This window comes from Falco naumanni, chromosome 4, assembly GCF_017639655.2.
Source record: "Falco naumanni isolate bFalNau1 chromosome 4, bFalNau1.pat, whole genome shotgun sequence".
In the NCBI taxonomy this organism is placed as follows: domain Eukaryota; kingdom Metazoa; phylum Chordata; class Aves; order Falconiformes; family Falconidae; genus Falco; species Falco naumanni.
The window spans coordinates 104146207-104161190 of record NC_054057.1 but is presented as its reverse complement, the minus strand read 5'-3'; the positions used below and the strand labels follow the sequence as shown (position 1 = coordinate 104161190).

Here is a 14984-nt window from a genome sequence, read left to right as displayed (position 1 = left end):
GATGTACTAGAGGTCTTAGATATATGCTAAATATGTTGGATATATAAGTACAAATGGATGGACTTCCATAAATGTAGTGGAGTAGATCTTTGTCTTCATCCTTTAAAGCTTAATAAATGTTTCTTACAGGTTTAAACCTTACACTAATGTTTGATAACATCTTTGTTCTTTTATGTCATCAGCATAATGAACTTGATAATTATCTCAATTTTGGCAACAGTTTCTCTGCTCTGCGTGGCGGTGTCTCTAGTAAGGGTGTGAGCTCCAAAGGGTCAACCTTCTCAGGACCTTAAATGAAAAATATCTAACTACAGTCCACTCATCTGTGCCTGTTAAGAGCAGTAGTATCTGTAACTAACAGAACAAGGCTTTGGAGAGCACAGATCTGTGTTTTACTCTAAACCCTGCTGTTGTGACTCTCCACATGAGATCTTGGTGGGAACTCTGGTGTTCATTTCCTATATGCACCATCTTCTGCAAGAAAATAAGAATACTGAAATTTACCCATATTTAGTGTGTATTTTAAAATTCTTTTGTTGAGAGGTACTCTATAGTAAATACAGGTGGTTGAAATCATTAGTGTTTATGAATGAGCAAGGAACAGAATTTGTATGGTACCTGAGAGTCGAGAGGTGGAGACAAGCATTTTGGAGGGTTTATAGAAATAGTTAAACAGATTAGGAACCTCCTTGGTACGGAACCTTGTAAAGCAGTAGGCATTAATAGCGATTCTGTCTAAACACTTCTGAAAATCTGCATCTTTAAAAATCTAAACAGTTTTTAAAATCAGTTTTTTCAGGAGCTCAGCCATTCAAAACAGATTAGCCAGAAGATGCTGTTATAAAATAATTTAGGTGAAGGTCCATGGGTCTATATATTTTAATTCTTTTGTTCCCCAGAGAAAAATGCCTACTGGATTACAGCTCTGACTCAGCTAAGAAGTGAGGTTAACTCCATTAAGTCCTGTCAGGTTACCTTTAAACTGAGAGCCCAGAAACATTTAAAGATTCGCAACACAGTTCTATGGATTTACATTTTTCCAATGCAGAGTAAAGACACCAATTTCTTGCCCATATCTAAGTTTCCCTTAGATACCATGTTTTATTGCTCAGAAAGCTTGATCATTCTGTATCTGTTGGAAAAGCAGTCTGATCCTCCATGATCAGAAAACTATTTATTCCATCTGAAGTCTGCAAAAGTTTATATTCTTTGCAGGTTGGAGTCTTAGACTGTTAAAGTCAAAGCAAGGTTCAGCAAAGTCCTTATTTGTGTATCTTGATGTCAAGTGTGTGGCTTGATTCAGGGAATTCAACAGGAATGTTTACATGCAGAAAACAAGCACAAACTTTGCTTGCTGAAATCAAGAAGACTTTTACTGATATAAGTAGCATTATGTTAGTTCTTGCATGCTTAAATGGGCTGCGAGAAATGTGGTATGAGATGGACATTTCAAATGCTGATATAGCATCCAGAAGCAAAATTATTTTATTCTGGGAAGCTCCTGAAAATGTGTGTGGTTTGCTTACATCTCAGAAAAAGCAGGTAGGACGTGCAGATCACCTGCATGCTAGAAGGGAACCTAAAGGCAAACAGCAGATGAAGAAACCATATGCTGCATAGCTGTCAGACAGCATCTTCTCATTGACCATAAAATAAATTACTAGATAATAAAATGTAGCTGGAGAGCGTCTCCTCTAGAGTTTATTCAAAAGGAGAACTGGATTTGTCTACTTACTGTCTTAAGCAAAAATAATCCATGAGTTACAGAAGGCAGAAATCTATTTATAACCTGCATTAATAAGAAAATCCCTTATGTAATTTCACATCCCATTGTATCAGTTCATTACAGATTTCATTTCACTTACTTTTTCCTACCTGTTAACCCAAAGTAAAATATATGCGTGACATCAGCATGTGTGTGTTTGCAAAAGTACCAATAATCTAGATGTAAATATGTTTTTAAATGATCCCTGCTGTGGATCCTAGAGGAAGAATGAATAAATTAATTTTTCTTCACTTTTCCAAAACAACTAATTTTTTAAAAAGTTTTGTTTGTTTTTAAGCAAAACATTGGAGCAATGAATTTGCTAGAAATTAGCTTTTCAGACTTTCAAGGCTTTAAAAACTAGCTTTTGTGCAGAAAATAGTATAGTAAGGTTGTAGATGAGTCGTTAGGGTGGAGTTCGTTCTTTTTACCCTAGCAATTACGTATCCTCTAAGCCGACAGGAAGGAGCTGTAGGGCATGGAACTAGAACCCATTGATAAACTGTATCAAGCAACTAGAGTATCACTTGGTACAGGGACAGCACTGAAACACCTTTGCAGAGAAGCCTGGCACAAGGTGTGCTGTGAGTGAGTGGCAGCATAACAGATATGGTCCAGGGATGCAGCAACAGCTGGTAAGAACAACCAAAGCAGATGTCTTTAGCCCCTCTGTCCCTATCTTCCTGCCATATTCTTCATTATATATTTTAAATAAAAGGAAGCTAGTTCAGAAATTTTCAGCACAGGTAGACAGATACGTTATCATTCCTTTAGTTTAGGCAGGTGAAACCAGAAAAATCAACTGCCTTGGGAGCTTAAGCAAACAGCAGTGTATTACCTTGCTGCTGAACAGAAACGGTGTAGCTATGGGTCTGAAAGGAACATCAGACCAGGCTGGAAGAAAGGTTTGCTGACAAACATAATCTCATCTGAGGTTATGAGAAATATATAACTTACACCAGTAGTGTCTTGAATCACAATTAAAAAAATTACATATTATTATTAGTATACTTTAAAAAAAAAATGAAAACCAGTTATGTTTGTCATGTACTTTCATTTGACATAATTGCACATAATGCTCTTAAATTCGTTTTTTAAAGAAGATTTTAATGTTTGAAATAGGCTTCTTATGTTCCACTGATTATTTATGGGTTAAGGGATTGAAAAACAAATGATCACTCGAAATGTTAACCAACATTTTCATGGTGTTTCAACACATCTTCAGGTATTTCAGCACAAAACACATAGTGTGTATTCCTACAGCTGTTAAACTGGTATAAGCAAAATATAAATTTGAGGTAGATGTGAACATAAATGTGTTCAGTTTGTGGTTCTTTTATGTTAATTATGGGGACATGTGTAGTTTGAATGATGTTTGTCTGGTGCATTCTTCACATTATATTAGCAATGTCTTCATGTTTAACCAAAATGTAAATGGTTTAAAATATGACTGTGTGCTTTCTTCAGTTCAAGTAGTTGTGGGTTATTATTTTTTTTAGGGCTTACTTTCTCTTTTTATTGTAAGACTGTTTTTCCTTCTGATTAATTTATAATAATTACTGTGAAGAGATAAAACACACTGGTTTTTGGTTTGTTTGTTATTTATGTCTTTCCCAGCTGTAGGTATCCAGATGAAACTTGATTTTTTCCAGCGGAAATTTTGGACTGCAAGCAGACAGGTATATTTTAAATTGCCATTTTTTGTGTCATTGAATTCACTTTCTAACTGTGCAGATGATGATCTGCAATTTTTTTGTTGCAGACAAAACTATTGAAAAGAAAGAACATATTTGAAATATATAGTGGCTAGTTCTTCTGATTTACATTTCAATTCATTATTACAAAAAAGCCAATTCAGTGGTCAAAACCTGTTGCTTATTCCTATATTCATGGAAACAGGTAGAAAGGTTATTAATTTTAGGCCCCTATACATAAGGAGTTAATTTGTTGGCCTGTCATGATGATTTTCTCCCTCAGAAAAATTAGATACACTAAAAAAAATTGTGATATTTATTTGTTTTCAGTGACAGCAGAATTAGGCCTTGCAGCTTGCTTAGGATCTATCTACTAACATTGAGCAACTGAAGTTTTGCATAGGTTAACTGGCTAAACTGGATTACTGAATCATGGTTGGTATTTGTAGTCTTTAACAAACTATACCTAAAATGTCAGGATATAGATTTTCTACTCACCGAAGAGGATAATTATCTTGCTACATATTAGGCGATGCCATCCATATTTTGAAAATAGATCTATAGAACTATACTGTTTCAGAAAATAAGTGCTAAAATGCAGGTCCTACCCCAACCCTGTTGGAAAATCATGTAGTCTTGTCTGTGAATGGTCTCTGAACTTCTGACACATGGAGGGGGAGATGGGGTTTAAAACAGTTGAAATTGTTAGAGTGTAAGTGCACCCTTTCTCTGCAGACAGGAGCAGAACAGAACTGGTGAAAAGGTTTTAAACTTCTCTGGTCATTTTAAGAACAATTGCTGTCAGATAAAAATGTTATCAATATCAACTTCTTTACAATTGTGCTCATATGGGTTTTTAAAATGTCCTGTCTTGTAATAATCACATGAGAAATTAAAGTATTTTATTGATTTTTGATATCATCTCTAGTGTGCATCTCTCGATGGCCGATGTGCTATAAGTTGTGATGATGAAGTAAGTATTTAACAGGTATTTTTTCCATTTATACCTCTACTGCAGTAGAACATAGAGTTGATGAATTTAGTTTGAACATCTCATTGTACTTTATAAGGTCCTGGTGTAATTTGGAATCACCTTGTAAATATTATACCATTTAGATAGTGAGACTTTTTTTATGATTGCTTACAAACATCCATTTAATTACAAGGTTGACTTCAAATATGTGTTGTAGTAACGTGTGCTTTGTGAATCCAGTTTTGCAAATAATTTGAAGCTGTTTTAAGGCATTTTTTTACTATTTTATTGTTCATCTTAGAAGCTATTTTTTTATGTTTACAGTATATTTACACATGAATCCAGAGCTGAATCTGTGCAGGACTAATATATTGATGGCACTTCAGAAAAAAAAAAAAAAAAAAAAAAAAAAAAAAAAAGTAGTAACCTTAGTTTAGCTTAATGAAGTAACTGAATAGCTTTTTATGTAGTTTAATTTCTTAGATAAAAATTTTGTTAGAAAAAATTGTTAGATTTTTAATATTGTATGCATATATGTTTGGAAAGCAGTTGACATCATACCGTATGATGTTTTGGTTAAGCAACCAATGTATTGCAGGTTAAATGAATTATAAAGTGGTTAATAGAGCACAGACTGTATTGATATATGGGAAGGAATTAAACATGCAAGATTCTAGAAAATTAAAATTGTGTTTGAGATATTGTATCATGTATAGTTAGTAATTTGGAGGAGAACAAAGCAATTACTGATAACGTCGATGTGTAATCTCTAAACTGAGTGAATGGTGTGAGGAGATCTGAATCACCTGATAAACTGTGCTTGAACAAGCTATATGAATTTAAGTATGATAAAATGCGAATTCATCATCTGAAAATAAAAACCACAGGCTGTGTTTGTATGGTACTTTTCGTACAGCTGCAAAAAGAACTATTGCAAAACTTACATAAAAGACACGAGTGTGTTTGTATGCTCGTACATAATTCATGCTAATGTAATGTTTTTGCAATCTATTTTAAAGAAAGACAACTTTTTTTTTTTTACATATAGTTATAAAGTTTTTATACAGTTTTATTCAGGTTTTTTATACATGCTTAGTTGTTTTCAGGAAAGCTGCTGTCTGTATGGCCAAGAGTCAGCAGTCAGCACGGCATTAGTTTTGACATACTTTTCAATAAAGAATAAATGGGACTCACAGCAAATCATGGAAAACTGAGCAGTTACTCCCACCACTGCAATCTCTTGTGTTTAAACAATTCCTTCTCATCTCTCTTCTGTGAAGCCTTTTCTTCTGAATATCTTCAAGTTCTCACAAGTTTGTGTTGCTAATATTTGTAACAGGAAACTACTTGTATTATTTGTGATATTCCAAAAGTCTTTATTTTTCTCTTTCTCTGCTGTTTCTTCCTATATTTCTTATAGTCTCACCTTTCAGGTCTCTTTCTGACTGTCCCAGCATTTGAAACAGACTCCCAGGTCTTATCACAGAGGTGCTGCTTGTCCTGTGTTATCTGTCACTGTATCTGCAGTGAAATGTCCACACCTTCCACCACCTGAACTGCTACCCTGATTGTATTCCTGCCTATTCAATAATTAATTCATTTGGAGTGTGCTCTGTGTTGTGCAGCACTAAGTTTGTTCAGGACATAAAAAAATTGTACCAGAATGACTACACAAAGTACTACTTGATGTCTCCTGTCACGAAAGTTAGTAGAGTTGGGCTTTCCTGAGGATAGGCAATTCAAAACTTTAAATAACCATGGCAAAAAAAAAGTTCATGTGTTTGAGAAGTGCTTTCTAACATGTGTCATTATTGTATTGTATATTTAGTTATTTAAAGCAAAAAAGACTATTTTAGGGGGTTTGTTAATTTTGTGAAAATCAATTTATAAAAAGTTTAAGAGGTACATCAACAACCCTAGCAATATCACTTCTAGGATGCTACTTCGCAACCTCATATACTGTGACATTGGGATGTGTTTTATTGAAAAGTGAGTCCAGGAGATAGGTGCAGTTTTAGCATTCTTTAAAAGATGTGTCTGATTAATATGAGATTCAGATCACAAAAACCGTTCCAGGGAGAAAGGCACAACTTAAAACATCAGCAGTTCTGAGTGGAACATTTAACTTCTTCAGCACACCAAATCAGCAAAACTTAAAACAAACTATAATTCATCTACTGGGACCCTGAGATCTAACAGTTGGATGATAGAGGTAGCAATAAATAATAGAAAATAAAATTTGCAGTAAGCCAAAACACAAAGGTTTGATGATCATGCCGTCTTTGGCAATGAAATGGACCATATGAGTCAAGGTATCTTCTGCATTTCTAGCTATAACAGCTTACAGACTCTTCCATTTAAAGCTTGTATCATTTTAATCATTAAGTAAACTTTTTCCAAATATGAAGTAATGAAAAACAAAGCAGATTCCACACAGATGTGGGTTAAAGTCCTTACTTAGCCCAAATTCCAGGCTGTCATTTGCATAGTTAACCAATTTTAAGGTGAGCTCATGTTTATTGACTTGTTCTCCTAAGAGTGATCAGACATATATTGAAAAAGGTCTGTAGAACTGTTAATTACCTGTTTTGTGGCCTTGCTTTACTGTACCTTGCTATAGGCTTACAGTGCAAGCTTTACCTTGACTTGTTTCCAGCAGCTTTAAATATTTTTATCAATGGGTTTCCAGTCATAGCTCACCAGCTTGAGAAATACAACTGCAGGCAGTCGGAGTAAAGTTAGAGTGCTGTGTAAAATCTCCTCCTTGTTTAGCCTAAACCACCACACTTCTGGGATTAAAAACTGGGCAGAGATAACTTCCTTCATTTGCGATAGCCTTTGCGATAGAATAGCAATATTACATAATTTCTTGTGTAAAACATGCTTCTACTGCAAAGTACCCAACTACTTCATCAAAACAAACATATTATTGTTAATGCAAGAATGTTTTTGTTCTGTCCTTGCTAAGAAGCATGTACACTGACAAAGATTCCAAGAGGTTACAGCCAGAAATAATCTGCTCCTTTCTTTTCTATTACATTGGTAGTTAATAAGAATAGTCACGTATTTTGCTAAATATTTGTGCAGAACTTCTTTCACTATTACATCCATAAGCAAAAATAGCACACGAAGTTTAAAGTGTTTTTGGGTACTTTCACTTGACCCAGCAGAAGCCATGTATGCATATGAAGAAATTCAGTAATAGTGTGAACCTTGATTTAGAGTCCAAACTTTTTTTTTTTAGTGACCAAATGTACTGTTGATAGAACTCAATCAAATATCGTATCTCCTCTGTTGAGTCTGTTAACTTTCACAGCTGTCTTTTATCAATGGCAAGAAAATACCTGCTGAACAGTTATGGTATAAATTAAAGCATTTAAAAGGAAGTACTAAGGTATTAATGCAAATAGAGTGGCACAGTAGTCTTACAGAGAATTAGCTGATAAGTTTGTGTGATGAGTCTAAAATACAAAGATCCAATTAATTAAGAGGGTTTATTCCTTTTGTTTTTTTTTTTTTAAGCTGTGAATTTGCTCGTTTCTTCTTGTTTTCCTGATGTCTCACATTGTATTTTAATGTTGTTTTCTTTCTTTTTCACTTTGGTTTCTTAACCCATATTACATTCCGTTACTGTTATTGTATATTGGAGCTGTGAAAAACACAGAGAGGACTTGAACTTGATCAAAGTTACTGTAATTCAAATGTGTTCTCAGACCTCAGTCAACATTCTTGCTGTGTTTATTCTGGACTTCATGCCTACTCTATTTTACAAGCTCAGGGACTCTCCACCTATGGAATGTTCCCCTTGAAATCTGAAGTTCACGGAACTTGAACCTTTGGGCAAACCTGTGTATAGTTCACTTCCAATACCTGAGAAACATTGTGAATTAAACCTCTTTCATACAGCTCTGAAATTTCAGTCTGTTGAAATGCTAGTATCCCATCTGTTAATCTTGTATCTGAAACCTTCTGCTTGAGATGTGCTAATGTATCAGACAAGTAGATGCACCCTGTCTCCTTTGTCTGTGCTAAATTTAAGTTGCAAACTATTTCTTTAATGTAATGCTTAATATTGAAAGTTATTTATCTTGCTGGCAAGCAGGTGTATGTATGGTCCTGAATGAATATTTTTTCCATTGTTAATGTTTCTAAAATGGATTTAACCCTTTAGAAACCTTTTATAAGATAAGAAACCCTCTTATCTTCACAGTCCTCCAAAAAGATCAATGCCACTTAGCGTGTTTTGCCTGTTTCCTATAATAATGCAGAAAATTTAGTATCTTTTACAATTCTGAACAATGCTAGTAAATAACTATGGCTTAGAGATTTGAGACATGGCCACTAATTCATGAATCAAGGCTATTTTCCCAACTGTGTGTAATCCATAACATACGAAATTAAGTCTACACTCATCCAGCATAACTACTTTTACTTATTTTTTTTTATGTTGTGGAGGAATATTTTTTCTAAAGCAATATTTTTACATTAATCTTCATGCATGAGGACTGCAAATGTGTATCCTCAAATGAGCTTTTTGTTGATTTAGCTCCTCTTCTAATGAAGTTAGTGGGAGGTTTATGATTGACTTTGGGGAGAGCAGTGTTCTGGTGTTACAGTCTGCTTCTGAAATTCCACCCTTCACACACCATTGAGGTTAAGTAGCTGCCTCTTCTGAATACATTAGTTCCACTCGATTCTTTGCCAGCATCATCAGCTTTTCACATTACATTTGCCAATTTGTGGCTTTCTAGCAGATCAAAGGTTGGAAATGAGTTATTTCGAATTTTTGACAAATTTTCTGTCACTGGTGGTATCTGTAGCTTAGGTTCCCCTATTAGAATGAATCTGTTTGGGAGTGACATCCATTCCATACTTTTCCCTGAGTTGGGTTTCTTTTGCTTTTTTAAAAACTAAACTTCAAGGCAGCATTACTGCAAATCTCTCCTTCAGCCCCACAGAACAGTACTAAGTGGCCAGAATGAGAATCAGACACACCTAAGCATCTCTTGAAGAGTCAGACTGCATTTTCACAGTGTCTTGCACAACTGCTACTGCCTGGAACTGCTTTCCTCTCTGAAACAGCAGATTTTGCTGGATCTACAGAGTGTAAAGTATATTTTGTCACGTCTGTGTAGTTAATTTGCAGCAGGAAAGGTTTTGAATTAAAAGCAAAGCCATGATTCCTGTATTGGAAGACATCCTCCTTTTTTTTTTTTTTTTTTTTTTTTTTTTTTACACAAACTTCACAGAAAATTCAAGAAACAATGACAAAATGCTGATTTAGACCAACAATAGAACCACATTAAAGATCTAACGCTGTGGTAGGTATTTGGCAATACTGAAGAGAAGCTGAGTTGTATCAAGGTTTGAGTTGAACCTTATGTTTAAACTCTGAAGCACCGTAATTAAAACTTTGCCTGTAGCAAGTAATTCACTTGAGGTTAAAATAGCGCATGCATATACGGAGGGAAGCACTGATTTGGGTTTACCTTGTTTTATACAGTTCATACAGCTGACCTATGAAAAGCTAACAGTCCTACCTCTAAATCCAGTTCCCAATTAAAAACACAATTTGAAAAGCTTTAGGAGACCTGTGGGGCCTCTTACAGAAGTTTCTGGTCCCATCCCCCAATGAACAAATTAAAAAATATTACCTGGTCCCCTGTTGGTCCTCCAGGCTGACACTGTGTTTTCATTAATACATCATTAGGGTAATGATATTGGGCTGATGGTTTTTTCCAAACACAGGAGAAGCCATCAGGAGCAACAAAGTTCTATGCCTTTGCAAACTTACTTAAAAGGAAAACTTTTAATAATGGATTATAAAAGAACTGACCTTGTCCTTTTTACGTATGTTTATAATTATCTTATATCCTCCCTTTCTGTACACCTCTTTGTTTTGTTTTGCATGAAGGAAACGCATAAAAATTAAATCAGATAACATCCTATAAGTTGAGACTACATTCACTTAGAAGTTATGTACCATTATAGCAACCTGAAGAATTCACCCATTTAGAAGTCACTTGGAATTAAAGTAATTCACTTATTGCTGTATCCTAAAATAAAAAATTAAAATTGTTTTTTTATTATTTTTCAGGCAATAAACTGTTACCTAATAGATAACAATGGATTTATTTTAGTGTCTGAAGACTATAGACAAGTAAGTGAAAGATTTTTATTCAATCTTCTCATGTAATTCATTGATATAAAATTACCTGGTTTCTAAATAGGCCACTATCTTAAAATGTTAAGGAATTAGTAACATTAAATTAAACAAAGAATGTAAATTGTTTCTGACAGGAGCTTCGTTTCTACCTCCCATTGGGGCAGGGTCTGCTCTCAAGCTTATAAATGTTCTCTTAAAAGGCTTTTTTTGTTACAGAATTGTCTTCCATAAGATGTTTTTATCCCAACAACAACAAAAAAAAGTTCTCTGTTGCATTTTTGTCATGATGAAAGGATGAGGAGAGAGGGAGGACACTGGGGACAGAGAGCTTTTACATTCAAACTTGAGATAATGAAATTTTACTGAGCTGTTAGTTGAGGAGTTTGTTTTCTGAAGTGGATACAGTCATGAAGGATTAAAACTAGGCAGTCAGCATCACACCAGAGACAAGAATCATGATTAATGAGAAGACCGTTCAATATATTAATTTCCTTTGTTTCCATGTAAAATTATTGAAAAATGAATGTGTAATTGCTCAATCCTGGAAACCTTGTGAAGGAACCATCACCAATCTCATTAACTTTTGCCAGAAAACTGCCAGGATGATGCCCAATTTATGCCAGAATTGTCTGAAGTTGAATTTCTTTTATGTGGATAGGAATATCTACTCTTACTTAGCCCTCGGGTGAATTATATGTTATGACTAGGTTGGTTACTGAGAAGTAGCTATTGGAAAGAGGTCTTGGTGACTTGGAGGAGTGACTGGAGAAGAGATAAAATCTTGAAGCAAATGGCAAAAAAGAAGCCAAACTGAGCATTTTGCTTTTAAATTAAAAACTTGGATTATTGCAACCTGAAGTCTGGCACTTCCAAAAGTAAAAAGACACAGATATTTTCCACCTTTGCATAGAGCAAAATTGCATGTTTCTTCATGATCCCTCTCTCCCTTTCTTCATTTTGGTTAAGACTTTGAAAAGTCTACTATCACGTAATAAACAAGGAAGAAACACCTTTTCTGAAACTGTTATCTTTCCAGTGTTTACTAGAGCATTAACAGTTAAGCATGCTGTACTGTCATGCAATAGTCATTCTTCGTGATATGTCTTCTTACATGCAACACTGAGCACTGCAATTGATTGTTGTTGTTTTACTTCATTAAATGTATTGCTTCCATCCTTTTAGAATGTCAAGCATGTTCTGAATAGAGGAGGTACCCCAAAAATAACATGAATAAAAATGTAATGTTGCTTAAATATGAACTGCGTTATGTTACAAGCAGCTGTTTGGGATTTTCCCCTTGTATCTATGTATCAAATCTGTATTTTCTATTTAGTTGAGTAATGACCTAAGGAAAACACTTATTAATAGAATAATCTTGATAAATTTAAAACATTTTTGTCTCATTTTCCCCCCATTGTTATTGTTATTATTCATAGGTACTTAATTGTGACTTGTGTAACTGATTGGCTGTAGCCAACTATCATATAGCTAATAAACATGTTTAGGAAGAGATTTTTCCTTTGGTAGGTTACCTGATACTAGCCATGACATATTCCCCTGAAGAATATAGTGTGGACAACTTTTGGACCAGAATTAGGCTAGTTTTTTGGTTATGATGGATCTAAGACTAAAATGGACAGTAAAGTTGTCTTCTATGTTTTCATAACGCTATAGTAAAATTATTATAATTACACATACAATTAAACATATACTGTTGATGTATGTATACACTATATTTATTCTGGATAGAGAAGGGGTAAGGAAGTGGGATGACGTGTTATCAATTGCCTGCTTGGGGTTGCTTCAGCACTGTTTTTCTACGCACCTTCCAAAGCCAGCCTGAACTGTGCTAAGAATCTTCTTCAGGGACAGTGTAATTCTTCATCTGAATTGCAATTAAATCCTAATGTATTAAAAAATAATGATAATCTGGGTGTTACTGCTTTGGGGGGAGAACTAGCATTTACAAATGGAGCTTTTGTGGAGGGAACTGTCACTGAAATGTCTTTATAACCGAAGCACAACTTGATAAATGAGGTGTATTACTATCTAAGTTTATACTAGTCATTTATGGTTTGGGCTTTTTGACACTGACTGCCTCTCCAATAGTTGGGATAATCTTTCTTCATCAGTCAGCTAAGGACTATTGAAGCTAGTCTTTTTAGTCACGCAGGCTACAAATGTTCCTTCTGTTTTGAGGAGGCTTTACACACCCGCATGTTTTGGAAAATGTTGCAAGTTTCCCCTGAGTAAAAAAAAAATAAAAAATAAAAAATCCAACACACACACACACACCTCCCCACCCCCGCAAGCACGGCAATACTTGCTTTTTAGGTGGAGGAATGCCTTTTTTTTTTTTAGCTTGGGCTGTAACTTTTCTGCCTGCAAACTCCCAGGTGCATACTTGAGGTCAGCTAAGTTCCATGTAATGGAATTGGGGTTTAGTTCATACAAAACCTATGGAATCCATGCAATTTGAGAGTGTAGTGCCCTTTCCCCCCCATAAATTTTGGGATTTCTCCCTTCAAACAATGCAGAGAACATACCCAATCCTTCTGGGAGTTGAGGCTCTAAAATAAAAAATGTCTTCCGAAACTAGAAAAATGCTGTGCATGCAAGATTTTCCACTGTCATCTGAATGGCTGCGAATTATAGAGTCACTTCCACATTACGTACCAAATTCATAATATGAATGTTTGTTTTCTCAACAGAGATTTATTTTTATTAGTCCACATCTAGTGAACAAGGACAAAATGAGTAATTCATCAGGCTGAGTGGTTTTAAGTATGAAATGACTGAATGGGGTTAAAATTTATAGGATTGATGAAATGTACTGTTCCAGCTCCTTAAACAGGTCATGCAGGAATTATAAACAATGCTCTTTAATGACTGTTTATGAAATCCTCTCACAACCTGTTTATATCTTTTTTGAGTAACATTTTAATCACAAGGGTTTGTGATCAGATTAGTGTGTTTTCTTTACAAGCTTTCGGTTCGGATGGCTTTTATTTCTGATATTAGATGTTATATAATGTACCTCAATATATTTAAACTCTCACATCTGCTTGGGGTAAAAATGTAATCCCTATAACTTGCCATGACTGTGAAGTCCTCTTCATTTTTTATGTAGCCAGTAGTCCTGAAAACCTATCTATGTAACTGTCAAAGCCGCTCTTGTCAGATCCTAGAATTATGCCACTTCAAATTGCATCCAATGTTGTATTGCATTTATCTATGCTTCTGGTAATTTCTTGCATTTTCCCTTTTACAGACTGGTTACTTTTTTGGGGAGGTTGAAGGGGCTGTGATGAACAAGTTGCTAACAATGGGCTCCTTCAAGAGGTAAGAATTAACTCAACTTTCTGTCTCTTACAAAAATGTTGTAGCAACAAAATGAAATAAAACAAACCCAAAGTCGTATAAAAGAAGGCCGAGGCTGGCAGTGTGGCTGGATCCTCATCTATATCTCTTTCTGTACGATCTAATGCCGTACACTTTGAATGTGAAGAGCATTGGAGACAGCCTACAGTGAGTTTCTTGTTAAAAGAACAGTTTATTTGACTACAATGCTAAAAACTGTGTGCCTCCTGTTCCTGCTGTGCTCAAATGGAAAGGGGATTGGGACATATCTACTACTGAGTGGGTTTAAATGGCTCTAGAGCAAATCATTGACGCAATCAATGTTAAACATTTGAACCTGTTAAAAGTTGGAGATCGCTCAAACTAGGCAGTGCAAAATGCCCTGCTGTTAAAGGGAAAGAGTGTTCTGCCAGTCATTCATTTCCATTCACATGCTAAATCACCTTTGAACATTGTTGTGACTATTGACCTGGTCTTACTGTCACGATGACAATAAAAACTAAGAGTGATTTTTTGTGATGTCCTTTGCAATAAATTATGCATCCTGGGGAAATAATAAAGAACTTTCTCCTTTAACTTGTAACTCAGCACTGGAGTCTTCATGGCTTTTATATGGTCTAAGAACTGTTCCTTACTCCTTTGTCCTCATACAGCATGAGGGAAGTGCTGACCATATTATACTTTTCTCTTTATTTTCCTGTGTGTTTCTAGTATAAAAAGAAGACACATCACTGATCCCATCAAACACTGAATTTAGTTATTACATGTGAGGGTGTACACAGAGGCTCTCAAAGCAGATGGTTTCTGTGCTTCCTTGGTAAACCAGCTCTCTTAAAACCAGAAAGCTTTCCGTGCCGCCTCTGAGCATTATAGCTGAACACCACTCCCAGTAAATGACTGACCTGAAATGGAAATATCTAGCACTCACTGAATTATCCCAAATCATAGTTTTTGAGGGTGGCAATGTTTTTGTGTTTAGCACTACATTCTTAACATATGTTGTAAAAGGAAGTGAAGTAATACATA

At 35.1% G+C, this 14984-nt stretch overlaps 1 protein-coding gene across 5 annotated transcripts in view; it reads left to right on the top strand.

Annotated features, from left to right (window-relative positions):
* The window catches only part of CACNA2D3 (calcium voltage-gated channel auxiliary subunit alpha2delta 3), a 468514-nt gene that overhangs the window by 416924 nt on the left and 36606 nt on the right, over positions 1-14984 (top strand). For all 5 annotated transcript variants that reach the window (XR_005827594.1, XR_005827596.1, XR_005827595.1 and 2 more), the window contains 4 exons: positions 3383-3444; positions 4388-4432; positions 10530-10592; positions 13870-13940. Coding sequence is in view for 2 of the 5 variants with exons in the window: in XM_040592380.1 (XP_040448314.1) it covers positions 3383-3444; positions 4388-4432; positions 10530-10592; positions 13870-13940 (241 nt within the window). In the remaining 3 variants the exon portion in view is untranslated. The remainder of the gene's footprint in view (positions 1-3382; positions 3445-4387; positions 4433-10529; positions 10593-13869; positions 13941-14984) is intronic.